The 15,774-nt window shown below is 43.4% G+C and overlaps 2 protein-coding genes across 4 annotated transcripts in view; one reads left to right on the top strand and one right to left on the bottom strand.

Annotated features, from left to right (window-relative positions):
- Nucleotides 1-15,438, top strand: part of GAD2 (glutamate decarboxylase 2) — a 63,624-nt gene extending 48,186 nt beyond the window's left edge. For all 3 annotated transcript variants that reach the window (XM_050939094.1, XM_050939095.1, XM_050939096.1), the window contains 4 exons: nucleotides 851-1,000; nucleotides 2,890-2,997; nucleotides 8,230-8,319; nucleotides 12,609-15,438. In XM_050939094.1, the coding sequence (XP_050795051.1) occupies nucleotides 851-1,000; nucleotides 2,890-2,997; nucleotides 8,230-8,319; nucleotides 12,609-12,782 (522 nt within the window). In that variant the 3' untranslated portion in view covers nucleotides 12,783-15,438. The remainder of the gene's footprint in view (nucleotides 1-850; nucleotides 1,001-2,889; nucleotides 2,998-8,229; nucleotides 8,320-12,608) is intronic.
- LOC127044376 (uncharacterized) lies at nucleotides 5,328-7,169 on the bottom strand. Its single transcript, XM_050939168.1, has 2 exons — nucleotides 6,865-7,169; nucleotides 5,328-5,898 (listed from the first exon to the last, which is right to left on the bottom strand). Exons 1-2 carry the CDS (start codon nucleotides 7,073-7,075, stop codon nucleotides 5,405-5,407), a joined length of 705 nt encoding a protein of 234 aa, XP_050795125.1. The 5' UTR covers nucleotides 7,076-7,169; the 3' UTR covers nucleotides 5,328-5,404.
- Nucleotides 15,439-15,774: the final 336 nt, after the last annotated feature.

Raw genomic sequence — 15,774 nt, 5'->3', positions numbered from 1 at the left:
TTTGCCCTGTGGTTCAATTCTGTGAAACAAGTCCTGGCCTCATTGAAGCCCGTGCCATTCCTTACCTAGAGTGAGAACAGGTGTTTCACAAAAAATGTACAGCTAACTATTTTTCTCTCATTTTTCCGTCTCATTTTTATGAGTTTCATAGATAAGTAAATCTTGAAGACAAGGACCCCTCATGGACTGCAAAATACAGTTTTGGGAAAGAGGCCTATGGCATGCACAAAACTGCACAAAGACTTCAAAAGAGCGAGGATTTGGCTCTCTCTATATGTAATGCACACAAATAAAAAGGAAAACTGAGAAAAATTATTAGCTCCATGCTTTTTGTGAAACGGCCACCCTCACCTTAGCTCAGAGATAGCCAACTGGGGGCCCGCATCCAAATTTTGTGCACATTGCAAGACTGCCTCCCAAAATTACATTTTGCAGGCTAGAAGGGGGGGTCAAAATGTGATCACTTACCTTCAAAAACAGCACTTGCAGTGTGCTTAAAGGCATATTCACCCCCGTCTGTCCAAAGCCTTTCTTACTATTTAAGACCCCCATAAGCACCTGGTTTGTAGCGTAGGTGGCGTGGACAGCCTTCCGTGTGCCTTCAGCATTGGAATGAACTGCACCCTGAAAGAATAAAAATGGGGAATAGTAGTTTAGAAACAAAACCAATTCAGCAAAGAGTGTCATGACATTATTTAGAAGAGCCACAGGGCTGCTGAGTCAGCTTGCTTTATCCAGAGTAATGCTTTGAAAAGTCATTTGGAAAGGTTATATAATAGAAACAAAGGAAGCAAAGCAGTAAAACCATGCAAATGCCAATTTTCCTTAACTGTGTCTCTGTTTCTTTAAGGGCTTGATGCAGAGCTGCAATCAAATGCATGCTTCCTACCTCTTTCAACAAGATAAACACTATGACTTGTCTTATGACACTGGAGACAAGGCGTTGCAATGCGGGCGTCATGTTGATGTCTTCAAGCTCTGGCTGATGTGGAGAGCAAAGGTAAGCAAGTACGTGATGTATTTGTTTGCATAAAATACTGAACAGCTCTGTTTTATATAATCAGAATGTTAGAAAATGTCTAACCTGAGCTTTTCACATGAGATGGAGGAAAGAACAATGATGGAAATTAAATAATACATTTCCGCTTTCTTTACCTTTTAACTGATTTAGCTACAAAGCATCTCATGACTTTGAAATTCAGACTCCATGTCATTGTACACCAATTGCGGCATCTAACTCTAACAATCTGACAGCATAAATATGTTTAAATATAAGTGTAACCAGTCCAGAAAGTTTTTGGAAACACAAAGATTTTTTATTTTAATGAAATTCTAAAACTAAATGTGACAAATTCGTGACTAACACACCTGGTTCCATTTTATACTGTGATTACACCACAGTCACATTATTATAATGGGCAAACTAATTAAAATCTGAAAGTACTGGCTCTTTTTGACTCATGCATCCTTTAGTATAATATTGCTAAACAAATACTTTTGTGTATAAATTCAAATGATTATGCCCAACTATTTCAGGCTTGTTCACTGCAGTTGACTGCATCATTTCTATTAAAAAAAAGAAAAAGGCCTTAAAGACCCTTAGATGCTTTATTCAAATTCTTAGAACACATTCTGGAACAGTTCTTTGGGACTGTCACCAGGAGTCTTCAAAATTGGATGCAAGCCATCTTCGTGTCTCCCTGATCCTCAGGCCACTAGGCACTGGCCCAGTTGCAAGGAGCAACTTCAAGAAGCCTCAAGGCTGTTTTCAAGTTGTCCTAGTTGAAATAGCCTCCCAGGAGCTGCTGTAATAGTGGGGGCCTTCCAAGCGCAAGGGAACATTGGCTACACCCCTTTTTCTTTGGTCACACCCCCTATGCTTGGCACTATGCTGGCTCTGCACCACTGTAGGATGCCCCTACCCAAAGGTCCAATTAGCTTTAGGTCTGCTTTGCAGTGCCAGAGCAGTACAAATCAGATTTAGCTGGGCTGAGTGGACTTTTGTTTATAAACATTTTTTCTTAAAGGCCATATCATTTCCATATTTCTTTGACTATTTTTTCTCCCCATTTCCTACCTCTATTTAACTTGAATTATTTACATTAACATAAGATCAGTGTTTCTTAAACAGTTTGTCTGTTCCTGCAGCTTGTTCTCCTGACTTGAAGCCATAATAATGCTTTATTAGTGGCATCACGGCTGGTGGTCACAGAAATGATTATGATATCACGAACAGACTTGAGCTGGAAAGGAAGCAGCAGGAGAAACTGAAGCTCTTAAAAACAAAGATTCCAATTTCATACTAATGTCCTTTATCAAGTAGCAATGAGGAGAGAGAGAAATGGCCATGCTGAAGAGACAGAGCTATTTCTAATTAGAATGCTTGTTTTTCACCAGACATCAAACTGCTCTTTAAAAGCTCCTTTTATCATTTAATTTTCTAGGGGTTTTTTGGGCTAGGAATAGGTGCCAGATTGCCTCCCCTGAAGGCTAAAGTCCTCTCTCCATAGATCATTGCAAACTTCCCCACTTTCTCACAATGTGACTCAACCCTGACCAAGAAGGAACAACTGTAGAGTTCATGCTCCACAGCTTTCCAATCCATGGCCTCACTGCAGAGGCTGCCAACAAGTGTTCCTACCAGTGATTCATATCTTCAATGGCCCATTGGGACCTGGACTGATATCACCAACCTATTTCATACAGGTCAGATGGATACAGCCAGAGCTGGGTGAACTATTCATAGCAAACAAGAAGGTGCACAGCATCTCCAAGATAGACTTAGAGAAGTAACCTGCATATTTGCTTTAGCAAGCACCACGTATCCTGACACGATAGCAATTCAGAATACAGAGAGGTACAAAATATTGTGTTCTTTTTTTTATGAAGGGAACTACAGGATTTGAAGCACAAATTGACAAGTGCTTGGAACTTGCAGAATATCTCTATAATAAAATAAAGAACAGAGAAGGCTATGAAATGGTGTTTGATGGAAAGGTATGTATTCTGACTTACTGTAGCTTTAAAATTTGGTGCATTTTGTCAGGAGTTGTGTTGCTACTAATAGGATAACCTGGTTTTGGAGGACCCAGAAACATGCTCCTAACAAAGGAAACTGCTAATGATTCCCATCATTGTGGGACAAATGAAATGAGTCAGCAGTGTGGAGTATTGTAGCTTGCATCACCCAGTTGAAAGTCAATAGCTGACTTTTACTGGTGACTCAGATGAAAACAGGCTCTACATGGCATGCTAGTGCACGATAGATTCACACTCCAACTTGGCATGCACTAAGTCTCTGTCTGGACAAGCCATGAAAACAGGCCACACCCTAATTTTCACCTGTCTTTTTCTGGCCCCTAAATGTGCAAATTAAACTAGATTAGACTCCATTATTCTCTCACATTAGTAAGGGAGCTTAATGGAATGTAAGGAAGTGTAACTGAGCACTAGAGAACTTCAAGGAGTAGAAGAGAATCTAATTTATACTATCAGTCACTATGTCTACACTACGGGATAATTTCGAATTAACATAAACCGGTTTTATAAAACAGATATAAAGTCGATTGCACGCGGCCACAGTAGGCACAGTAATTCGGCGGTGTGCGTCCATGGTCCGAGACTAGCATCAATTTCCAGAGCGTTGCACTGTGGGTAGCTATTCCGTAGCTATCCCATAGTTCCCGCAGTCTCCCCTGCCCCTTGGAATTCTGAGTTGAGATCCCAGTGCCTGATGGGGCAAAAATCATTGTCGCAGGTGGTTCTGGGTACAGCCTCACCCCTCCCTTCGTGAAAGCAGTAGACAACAATTTCGCGCCTTTTTTCCTGGGTGAACTGAGCAAATGCCATAGCACAGCAAGCATGGACCCTGCTCAGATCGTGGACATTGTAAACACAATTGTGGACATTGTAAAGCGCAGTCGTGGACATTGTAAACACCTTGCGCATTCTCGTGCTGTCTGTGGTGAACCATGAACTGCTAAGGCAGGCGAGCAGGAGGCAGCTACGGCAGCGCGGCAACAAGAGTGATGAGGACATGGACAATGAATTCTCCCTAACCGCGGGCCCCTGCGCTTTGGAGCTCCTGCTGGTAATGGGGGAGGTTCTACCCATTGAACGCCGATTTTGGGCCTGGGAAACAAGCACAGAATGGTGGGACCACATAGTTTTGCAGGTGTGGGATGATTCGCAGTGGCTGCAAAACTTTCGCATGCGTAAGAGCACTTTCTTTGAACTTTGTGACTTGCTTTCCCCTGCTCTGAAACGCCATAATACCAAGATGAGAGCAACCCTCACAGTGGAGAAGCCCTCTGGAAGCTTGCAATGCCAGACAGCTACCGGTCAGTCGGGAATCAATTTGGAGTGGGAAAATCTACTGTGGGAGCTGCTGTGATGCAAGTAGCCAAAGCAATCATTAAGCTGCTGCTACGAGAGGTTGTGACTCTGGGAAACGTGCAGGTCATAGTGGATGGCTTTGCTGCAATGGGATTCCCTAACTGTGGGGGGGCAATAGATGGAACCCATATCCCTATCTTGGCACCGGAGCACCAGGGCACCCAGTACATAAACCGCAAGGGGTACTTTTCAATGGTGCTGCAAGCACTGGTGGATCACAAGAGACATTTCACCAACATCCACGTGGGATGGCCAGGAAGGGTTCGTGACGCTCATGTCTTCAGAAGCACTACTCTGTTTAAATGGCTGTAGCAAGGGACTTACTTCCCAGACCAGAAAATAACAGTTGGGGATGTTGAAATGCCTGTCGTTATCCTGGGGGACCCAGCCTACCCCTTGATGCCATGGCTCATGAAGCCATACACAGGCAGCCTGGACAGTGGTCAGGAGCTGTTCAACTACAGGGTGAGCAAGTGCAGGATGGTGGTAGAATGTGCATTTGGCCGTTTAAAGACTTGCTGGCGCACATTACTGACTCGCTCAGACCTCAGCCAAACCAATGTCCCCTTTGTTATTGCTGCTTGCTGTGTGCTCCACAATCTCTGTGAGAGTAAGCGGGAGACCTTTATGGTGGAGTGGGAGGCTGAGGCAAATCACCTGGCTGCTGATTATGCACAGCCAGACACCAGGGCGATTAGAAGAGCTCACCAGGAAGCGGTGCACATCAGAGAAGCCTTGAAAACGAGTTTCATCATGGGCCAGGGTACGGTGTGACTGCTGTGTTTGTTTCCCCTTCATGAACACCTCCCCTTTATTGACTCCTCCCCTGTAAGCAACCCACCCTCCCCCTTCGATTACAGCTTGCTTAAGGAAATAAAGTAACTATCGTTTAAAAAGCATGTATTCTTTATTAAAAAGTAATCATAAAAAGAGGCAGAGAATTAACAAGGTATCCCGGGTGTGGTTTGGGAGGAGGATAGGAGGGAAGGAAAAGGCCATTAAGCACATTTCAATGTAATGACAGCCTTTTGGTTGGACTGTCCACGGGGGTGGAGTGGGCGGGTACACAAAGCCTTCCCCCACGCGTTCTTACACGTCTGGGTGAGGAAGATATGGAACATGGTGAGTGGTGAGGGTGGTGACACAGGGGCTGCAGCGGCACTCTGTGACCACGCTGCTCTTCCTGAAGATCCACCAGACGTCGGAGGATATCAGTTTGATCACGCAGCAGCTCCAGCGTTGCATCCCGCCACCGATGATCTTCCTGCCTACACCTCTGATCTTCCTGCCGCCACCTCTCATCTCGAGCATCTCTCCTATCCTCACGTTCACTGGCATCTTTCCTGTACTTTGCTACCACGTCCTTCCACTCCTTCAGATGAGCTCTTTCATTGCGAGTTACTTCCATGATTTCAGAGAACATTTCGTCTCGCGTCCTCTTCTTCCTCTGCCTTATCTGAGCTAGCCTTCGGGTTGGAGTAGGGAGGCTTGAAAAATGTGCAGCTGCATGAGGGAGGGAAAAAAGGGAGAGAAGTATTTAAAAAGATACATTTTACAGAACAATGGTTATACTCTTTCACAGTGAACAACACTATTCACCTTACATAGCACATGTGGTTTCACTACAAGGTCGCATTTTGCATCTTTTAATATTGAGTGCCTGCGGCTCTGGTGTTAGATCTCACAGACGCAGGTCTGGGCATCACAATTCAGCTTGCATGCAGCCATAGTAAGGCATAGCTTCTCCCTTTGCTGCTTCTTTCCTGTTAACAAGGAGCAGCAGACGCCAACCCCTCCCCTCCCCAATCCAATTCTCTAAGATTGCTTTTCCCCTCCCCCCACCGCATGGCTGGTATCATGGAAGATCACTGCTAATCACCCCCCTTGCCCCCCCTCCACCGCATGGTTGCTAGCTGGGAAGATTCCTGCTGGCCAAATGCTAAAAAGCTCACCGCTATCCTTCCTCCCCTCCCCCCGCTTTGCTACGTGCAAGGAAGGATTTCTTTTAAGCAACAGCCCAGTAGGAAAATGTCCATCTCTGTCCCCTAATTAAATTCCTGAATTTCAACCAGGTTACCATGAATGATATCACTCTGCTGAGGATAACAGAGCGAGATAAAGAACAGATGTTTCTTGAATGCCAGCAATGACCGGGACCATATGCAGCTATGCTTTGTCATGCAATGATACCCGATTACTTGCTACATGCATGGCGTGGTAAAATGTTCTACCATGGTGGACGGAACAAGGCTGCCTTGCCCAGAAACCTTCTGCAAAGGCTTTTGGAGTACCTCCAAGAGCGCTTCATGGAGATGTCCCTGGAGGATTTCTGCTCCATCCCCAGACATGTTAACAAACTTTTCCAGTAACTTTACTGGCTGTGAATGCATCCCAAGCCCTCATGGCAAATCAATCATTAAAAAACGCTTGCTTCTAAACCATATTTTATATTTACAAAGGTACACTCACCAGAGGTCGCTTCCATGGCATCACTGTCTGGGCTAGTGGCTTGGGAGGGTAATTCCGTCTGGGTCACTAAAAGCTCCTGGCTGTTGGGGCTAACGGAGTGCTGTGTGCTCGCTGCAAGGTCATCCTCCTCTTCCTCATCCTCCTCCTTATCTTCCCCCTCCGCTGAATCCTCAGCCATGGTTGAGATTATAACCCCCACCTCGGAATCCATGGACAAGGGGGGGCGGTAGTGGTGACGCAGCCCCCTAAAATTGCATGCAGCTCAGCATAGAAGCAGCATGTTTTTGGCCCTGACCCGGATCTTCCATTTGCTGCTTTGGTTTTCTGGTATGCTTGTCTGAGCTCCTTAATTTTCACTCTGCACTGCACTGAGTCCCTGGTGTGGCCTTTTCCCATCACAGCCTTGGAAATTTTTTCAAATATTTTTTCATTTCATCTTTTGGAACGGAGTTTTGTTAGCACTGAATCCTCTCCCCATAAGATGCAGTACCTCTCGTGTGGTCCATGCTGGTGCTCTTTTTCTGTTCTCAGGAGACTGCATTGTTACCTGTGCTGATGAGCTCTGTGTGGTCACCTGTGCTGATGAGAGCTCCATGCTGGCCAAACAGGAAATGCAATTCAAAAGTTCGCGGGGCTTTTCCTGTATACTTGGCCAGTGCCTCTGAGTTCTGATTGCTGTCCAGAGCGGTCACAGTGGTGCACTGTGGGATACCGCCCAGAGGCCAATAACGTCAATTTGCGGCCACACTAACCCTAAACCGATATGTTAATATCGATTTTAGTGTTACTCCTCTTGTTGGGGAGGAGTACAGAAATTGATTTAAAGAGCCCTTTAAATCAATATAAAGTGCATTGTAGTGTGGACGGGTACAGCTTTAAATCAATTTAACGCTGTTAAAATCGGTTTAACTGCGTAGTGTAGACCAGGCCTCACACTCACCTCTGACTCTAGCCTATATGTCCAGAGTTGTACATTCTACAGTCACACAACAAAATCAAAGTACCCAGAATGCTCTATTAACTAGGACATCTACTATAGACACCTGCTTCTGGAGAGACATTAACTCTATATTCCATGCAGTCTCTTGAAAGGACAGCACCTATAGAATCCAGATGTCTCTCTCTGTAGGGGACAAATGCATAGGCACAGTGGGGGATGTATAGCTGGGTCTGTCTTCTTTGGGATAAATTGCCTAAAATTATCTCTAATAATGATCCTAATGACTCTCTGTCGTGTGCAGTAATGAAAGCCAATGATTGCTTTCATAACGTGATTTATGAGAGGAGGGAAAGGCATGGAATTAATTGCAATTGAGATATTATGAACATTTTTTGCCTTGTAAGCTATTATTATTCTGTGTTTAGCCTCAGCACACAAATGTCTGCTTCTGGTACGTACCTCCCAGTTTGCGCAGCATGGAGGACAACGAAGAAAGAATGAACCGCCTTCTAAAGGTAAATAAGATATGTTGGTTCATTGTATGCAAGGCATGCCCATGTCATGAACATAAAGGCCACAGGTATCTTTAGCTGAAAATGTTTCAAAATATTAGCGATGGGCTTGCACAAGAATCTTGGATAACAACCCTTCAGTCTCCAACTTTGAGGAAGTTCAAACCAAATTTGGATTCTATCTTTGAATATCAGGCTCATCTCTAACAATGGTTTTCTCAAATTGTGGTCTGCAGAGCACTTGATGGTGGTCTACAGAGGCCTGGACAGTCACATGATGCTAGCTGCTCCTCCTTACTTCTAGCTTCCAGAGAGATGGAGGCCTGTAAAAAGATCTGGAAGTAAGGAAGAGAAGCCATCCCAGCTGCCTCCTTGAGGGACCACTGCTATATAAGTGGAGGAGGTGAAGAAACAGGAGCTATATTTAGAGACTAGAAATGCCAGAAGGTGTTGCAGAGAGGGTGAGAGGTGAGAGAGGAGAACCAGACAGCCTGTCCAAGGGAGTAGGAGGAGGAGAATCGGGCAGCCTGTGCCAGGGCCGCCCAGAGGATTCAGCCCCCACCGCCGAATTGCCACCAAAGACCCAGCACTTCGGCAGTGGGTACCGGGGCAGAAGGACCCCCTGCCATGGGTCTTCGGAGCACTTTGGCGGCAGGTCCCAGAGCAGACGGACCCCCCACCACCGAAGACCCAGAGTGGAAGAAGCTCCAGGGGCCCAGGCCCTGCAAGTTTTCTGGGGCCCCCAGAGTGAGTGAAGGACCCCACTACAGAGGCCCCAGAAAACTCTCATAGGGTCCCCTGCGGGGCCTGGGGCAAATTGCCCCACTTACCCCCCGCCACCCCTGGGCGGCCCTGGCCTGTACAGGGGGATGAGAGAAACAGAACGGATGGAAGGGGAGTTGAAGTGAAGAGCAAGAGCAGACAATGTGATTAATAAAAAACCAAAATATTTGGTGCTTAAAAGAGGGCTGAAAATACACGAAGACTTTCCTAGTGTTATTTCTCCAAATGAGCTGCCACGGGGATATTGTGTGATCAAGAGTGGGGCTGTGATGAGGAGGTGGTCCACTAGGGAGTTGCTTTGTGGGGACACTCAGAGCACGGGGGCGGGGGAGATATCTAGTTATTTTTTTATAAATTGGAAAAACTAGTGACATAAAGGTGATTGTTTGAACACTTCCAGTGTTATTTTAATTGTTTGTTTCTGCAAGGTAAGTGGGTTTACAAAATGCACCTGTAATACAACTCACCCAAATCCTGGTCTGTGTGGTTTGTATTCCATGTGTTTGCCCTTTCTCAGTATTTTTCTCTACGGTGTTTATTTGAACCTTGGTCATCCTTGATGGTAACAATTTAAATTGCAATTGGTGATCCTAACAAATGTAACAATTTGACCAGAGGCTTAAATTTGGTTGCATGGTAGAGCTCTAGCATATGAAAACAAAGGGAAAGTGATTATAACAATATGCTTGAGGATTATGCAGAAAATGACATGTGTTAATTGCTTTTGTCAGCAATACTGAGTGTTAGCACACTGGTTAGAATAGCTCTGAGCCATTTATTGCCAATGTAAAGAACGGCTTTGTGCCTTTGCAAGATGTCATGACTGCCTTTGCGATGTCATGCAATGTCTACTGATACATATAAAGTTAAATCCTTGTAAATACTGCTACTTTTATCTAAAATAGGAAGGTGACAAATCAGATGACGAAATAATCTTGGGAACCTACCTGCACTTCCCTCCAGCATGCCTACCTAAAGGCAGTGGGACTACTCACATACTTGAAAGTAGGCACATGCATACCTATTAGAGATGGTCAGAAAATGAGTCTTTTTCCCATCAAAATTTTTTTTACAACAATGAAAAATTGAAGCTTTCCATAGAAAAAATTTAGACTTTTCAATGAAAATTCAAAATAAAAAATATTTCATCCAAAAATTGAAATATTTTGATTCACAAGTGCTGCCACAGTGCCTCATGGGAGTTGTAGTTCAGGTTCATCAAGCTCCTCTGTAGGCTGGTCTCCCTGATTCAACTACATCTCCCATGATTAAAGCTGTGAGTCTGTTTCCATGACTTCTGCAGCGGCTGGTGCTGGCTCAGGGGCTACCCAAGACAGGCAGCCCCTGGGCCAGCAGCAGCAGTTTGGCTGTGTGGGAGGGGACCCAAGCCTGGGGCATGGGGTTGGGGTGCGGGGCGGCGCTGACCTGGGGTGCGGGCTTCCCCAGCTCCTACCAGCACGTCCCTACAGCTTCTAGTTGGAGGGGTCAGGGGGCTCTGCGCACTGCCCGTGCCCACAGGCACTGCCCCCACAGGCGCCACCCCTGCAGCTATTGGCTGTGATTCCTGGCCAATGGGAGCTGCAGAGCTGGCACTTGTGGCAGGAGCAGCGCATGGAGCCCCCCTGGCCGCTCCTACCCCTAGGAGCTGCAGGTACACTCGAAGCCAGGTAGGTAGCCTGCCAGCAATGCCATCACCCTCCCAGCACCAGTGGGGATCCCAGGCCACACACTGCCACCACCCCTCCAGCACCAGCAGTGGACTCTGGCCAAGCACCGCCACCCGCACACACACACACCCCAGCACCAGCAGTGGTCCCAGGGCGAGCATTGCCACCCGCCCCCCACAGCACCAGCGGTGGTCCTAAGCTGAGCGCTGCAAACCCCCTCCCCCAGCACCAGCGGGGGTTCCAGGTTGAGCGCAGTTACCTGACCCCTCTCCCCCAGCACCAAAGGGGGTCCCGAGACACCTCGACCCCCACCTGCAGCGCCCCCCCAGAGCATCCCTGCCCCCTTCTGCCCAAGTTTTAGTCATGGCAGGTATTTTTAGTAAAAGTCATGGACAGGTCACGGGCCCATGAATGTTTGTTTACGGCTCATGAGCTGTCCATGACTTTTACTAAAAATACCTGTGACTAAAATGTAGCCTTACCCATGATGCATCTTGTCTCTTCATTTGATGATGGGAGGCAGCACATCATGGGATTTCCATGGTCGCTGTGCATCATGAGAGATAACATCCAGCGGGGGAGCATGGTTCACAGAGAAGAATGGAGACATGAGGTAACCAAACTGCAGCTCCCATGAGGCACTGCAGTGACATATCTAAATAAGAATATTCTGCGGCTTGGACAAAATATTTCAGTTTTCAGCTGAAAACCACAAACATTTCAGGTTTCAGACATTTGTTTTTTCAATGAAAAAAATCAATTTTTTCCTTAAAAAGCAGACATTTTCACGTTTGTTTAGTTGAAAATCCAATTTTCTGAAGAAAAAAAATACAAATAGTGTTGATGGAAAATTTTCAGCCAGCCCTAATGAAGACCTTGGTGAATTGGAGCCAAAGTCAGTAGAAATCTCCCACCGACTGTAATAAGAGCATGACAATGCCACCAATGCCTTTCTGATGCAGTACTTTCATAGAGTCATAGGGCTAGTCTACACTATCACACTATGTTGGCACAGCTTCACCAATGCAACTGCGCCTCTGTAGTGCTTCTGGTAAAGACACACTATGCTGATAGGAGAGCACTCGCTCTTTGGCATAATACCTCCACTTCAACGAGAGGTGGAAGCTCTGTCAGCGGGAGAATATCTCCCGCCGACATAGTGCAGTATGGACTAAGGCGATATAACTTGCATCGCTTAAGTTACATTGACTTAAGCAGTAGTATAGACTAGCCCTAGATTCCAAGACCAGAAAGGACCATCCATTCTGACCTCCTGCATAACACAAGCCATAAAAATTCCCCAAAATAATTCCTAGAGCTTATAGTTTAGAAAAACATCCAATCTTGATTGAAAATTAACAGTGACAGAGAATCTACCATTAACCCTTGTAAATTGTTCCCATAGTTAGTTACATTCATCATTAAAAAAGGACCCCTTCTTTCCAGTCTGAATTTGTCTAGCTTCAGCATCCAGCCATTGAGTCATAGTAAACCTTTCTCTGCTACACTGAAGAGCCCATTACTGAATATTTGTAGCCCATATAGATATGTATAGACTGTAATCAAATCACTCCCTTACCCTTCTCTTTGTTAAGCTAAATAGATTAAGCTCTTTGAGGCTATCATTATCAGGCATGTTTTCTAATCCTTTAGTCATTCACATGGATCTTCTCTGTACCCTCTCCAGTTTATAAATTAATCAGTTTACTCTGTGCTGTATTTGGTTTTGGCCAAAAATTAACTTCTTTCTTATTTTGTTTTAGCTTCCTGCTCTTATTTAAAAAAGCAAACAAATTCTAGAATTAGAAATAATTATTTGATATTTGTATCATGCCTTTGCAGGTGGCCCCAGTGATAAAAGCCAGAATGATGGAATATGGAACTACTATGGTCAGCTATCAACCACTGGGAGACAAAGTGAACTTCTTCCGTATGGTCATCTCAAACCCAGCAGCTTCTCATCAAGACATTGATTTCCTGATTGAGGAAATAGAACGTCTGGGACAAGATTTATAATAATCTGGTCCGCGAGTATGGTCCAGAACCTCTAGGTAGACAATTAAGTTGTCACAAACTGTGCGAATGTATTTGTAGTTTGTTCCAAAGTAAATCTATTTCTATATTGTGGCGTCAAAGTAGAGTACAGTTTAAAATTAAGAAACATGCTCCTTTTAAAATCCTCTCTTGAGTTTTAGAATACATCTTTAATAATTAGATACACAAAAGGCTGCATTCAAACAGTAAGAAATAACAGAAGATACCTGCAATTTCCCCCCAAATTCTAATACAGTTAGTAAATACATGTTTTAGGTTAAAAGTAGTCTGAGTGGTGCCACATTTGCCCCAAATGGTGACAAAATCCAATGAGGGAGAAGTAAGATACATAAAGTAAAGAAATTGTATGTTTAGAAGTGAAAATATTTTGCCTTTTTCTTAGATTTAGAACAGAATTTCTAATTTATCTATAGCAACATTTCAAATGTATTTAAATACATATAATTTTAAAAAAGCAATATATATATATTAAAATATCCTATTTTGTAAACTATAGATTTTTATTTTATATGGGTTATAAAAAATGCAGGGGCAGAAACTGAAAACTAAACAAGATTTTTTTTCTTTTAATAGAGGTGCATCAAATATCTGCAAAGATTATTTTGAACCATAATCCCACATAAATTCTTTAAAAGGTTCAATGCCTCATTTCTATATGTCACATGGATTGTACATCTCTAGAGTTAAATATTGCAAAACCTCACAAGTACTGCAGCTCTTAAAAACTCTAAATAAGAACTACTACAATACAACAATAGGATGCTATTATTCCTAAATATATTTCTTATGTGGCCTAACCTAAGCAAATGGACAATCAATATACAGTCCTAACCAAGACTGAGCTAAGGTTATATTTGTATGGTTTCTTTGTTCTACTTTAAAACAGCCCATCAAAAAGGGCCACACTTTACACTAAATACTTGTGTCATAAGCATCTTTGCAAACAGTAATTTATTCATTAGAGATAAAAATAAATTGAAAACTACAATTGACTAGAATTCATTAAGACCCAGATCCTACTAAATCTCCCAGGAGCAATGCTAATTGGATGAATAAGGACTTTTGTATATGTAAAGGTCTCAGGACAGGGTCCTAAGTCAGATGCTCATGTCATGGTGGAACCTGAGTTTTCCACGACAACGGTTTTTCTAAACATCCTCATTCCCAGCACTGGGATAGAGCTGGTGGAAACTCAGAATTTCAGTTTCATGGGAACATTCAAAAATGTTTGTTCTAATTCAGAATAACAACAATGTTTGCAATTTCCCACAAAATGGAAATTCTGAAAATTCATTCTGAACTTATTTCATTTGCCTGAAATTTTGTAGAACTCAATACAACTTTGTGAAAATTTTCAGTTTCGTCAAAACACCTTTTTCAGATGAAAAAAGTGTTTTGATTAAATCTACTAACATTGAGTTTATCTGATTGAAATTGCTATTAGAATTCTTTGAGATATGCCTAGATACTCATAGCACAGTCATTGTAGAGTCACCCAGACCCGTTTAGAAATCATAGGTGCAAAATCCTGCATAACTGATATATTGAGTCATTCTTCAACACTAGCGGAGGCACGAAAGTGGAAACTGAGCTTCAACCTCCTCATCCTCAAAATCTGAAAGAGGTTGGATCAGGACTTCATGGCTCAGACCTGTTTCTATTTATAACCCTAGTTAAGTTTTGGTTGTAGCTTTGACTGGAATCTACATGGCCACTTCCATTTGTAAAGCAAGATTGTTTTACTCACTCTAAAATACTTGAAGAAAACTAGTGCCGAGTAGTTTAATTTGACCTAAAATACATAAATGCGGTATTGATTCGGTGTAATGTCATGAGGATGTGACGTGAGAAGAGGAAATAAATTGTGTCTGTAACTGTGTTGCCTTTATTATGTTGATAGTACTGTTTGTCATCTCAGATTGAGGCCGTGCATTTTAGATTTAAACTGTACAGTGTTGCAAATCAACATGTGTTACTGAATAAGCTTGTACAAAATATTATTGATATGTCTTTCTTTGTGTGGTAGTACTACTGACTCTTGGTATTGTAAGAGCTGCATTCACACACAAGTCCCTATACTATATCTTTGCTCAGTACTATCCTCTCCTGATCAGCTTGAGAGAAGAACATTCCCCTTACCCCAGCAGTGACCCACTGCAACTTACAATGCATAATGTTTCAATTAAAGCTTTAGAGCAGATACCAGTTCTGCCAATGAGGACTAAAGCAACCTTATCCAAACAGGTCACACAATTACCAACTGTGTCACTGAAACACTGAGCAGCCGAGCAAATTCTCTTCTTGTTTGTAGCAGAGAAAATGGGGACAAAGAACTAAGTGTAAAAAATAGTACAGGGACAACGGTGAAGGTGAGCAGTAGCCTAGTTACATCTTGCATGTGCAATTCTGTTTTCAAATGCTAAGTACAAACACTGTATTTATTAGTTCTATGTGCCAATCCAAGATATACATTCAGTGTTTCATGAGGGCACCAGCATTTTTCCATGTTACTGTGTTTATTGCAGCCAGAAAGACCTACATGGCAACCTCTTCTTCTTGTGTTTGACCAAAGTATTTTCTCTGTGTTGTTGATCTAAACCCAAATAAAAGTGTAAAATGTGGCTATGCTGTATCTGTGTGGTGTTTTTTTTATTATTATTATTGGCCTCAAAGTTCCATGTGAACAGAAAGAAGCCACGTCTGTCATGTCATCTCTGAGCCAGGCTCATGATGAGGATGGTGATATTTCCTGCTAGCTCTCTTCTGGTTGCTCTTTCTGAATGTTCATTGATAAGATCCCTTCTATTAAATTTAGAAGATGTATACTACATAGCAAAATAATTGAAATCTAGTGTCAGACCCACTTGACATAAGCAGAGTCATATTTTAGCCAACGTTAGTATCTACATGGAAACATGCTTGCTGCCATTCCTTTATCTGATCGTTACCAAGG

The sequence above is a fragment of the Gopherus flavomarginatus genome, chromosome 2 (genome assembly GCF_025201925.1).
Source record: "Gopherus flavomarginatus isolate rGopFla2 chromosome 2, rGopFla2.mat.asm, whole genome shotgun sequence".
Lineage (NCBI taxonomy): Eukaryota > Metazoa > Chordata > Testudines > Testudinidae > Gopherus > Gopherus flavomarginatus.
The sequence above is the reverse complement of the archived record's forward strand: the minus strand, read 5'-3'. Positions and strand labels throughout refer to the sequence as shown.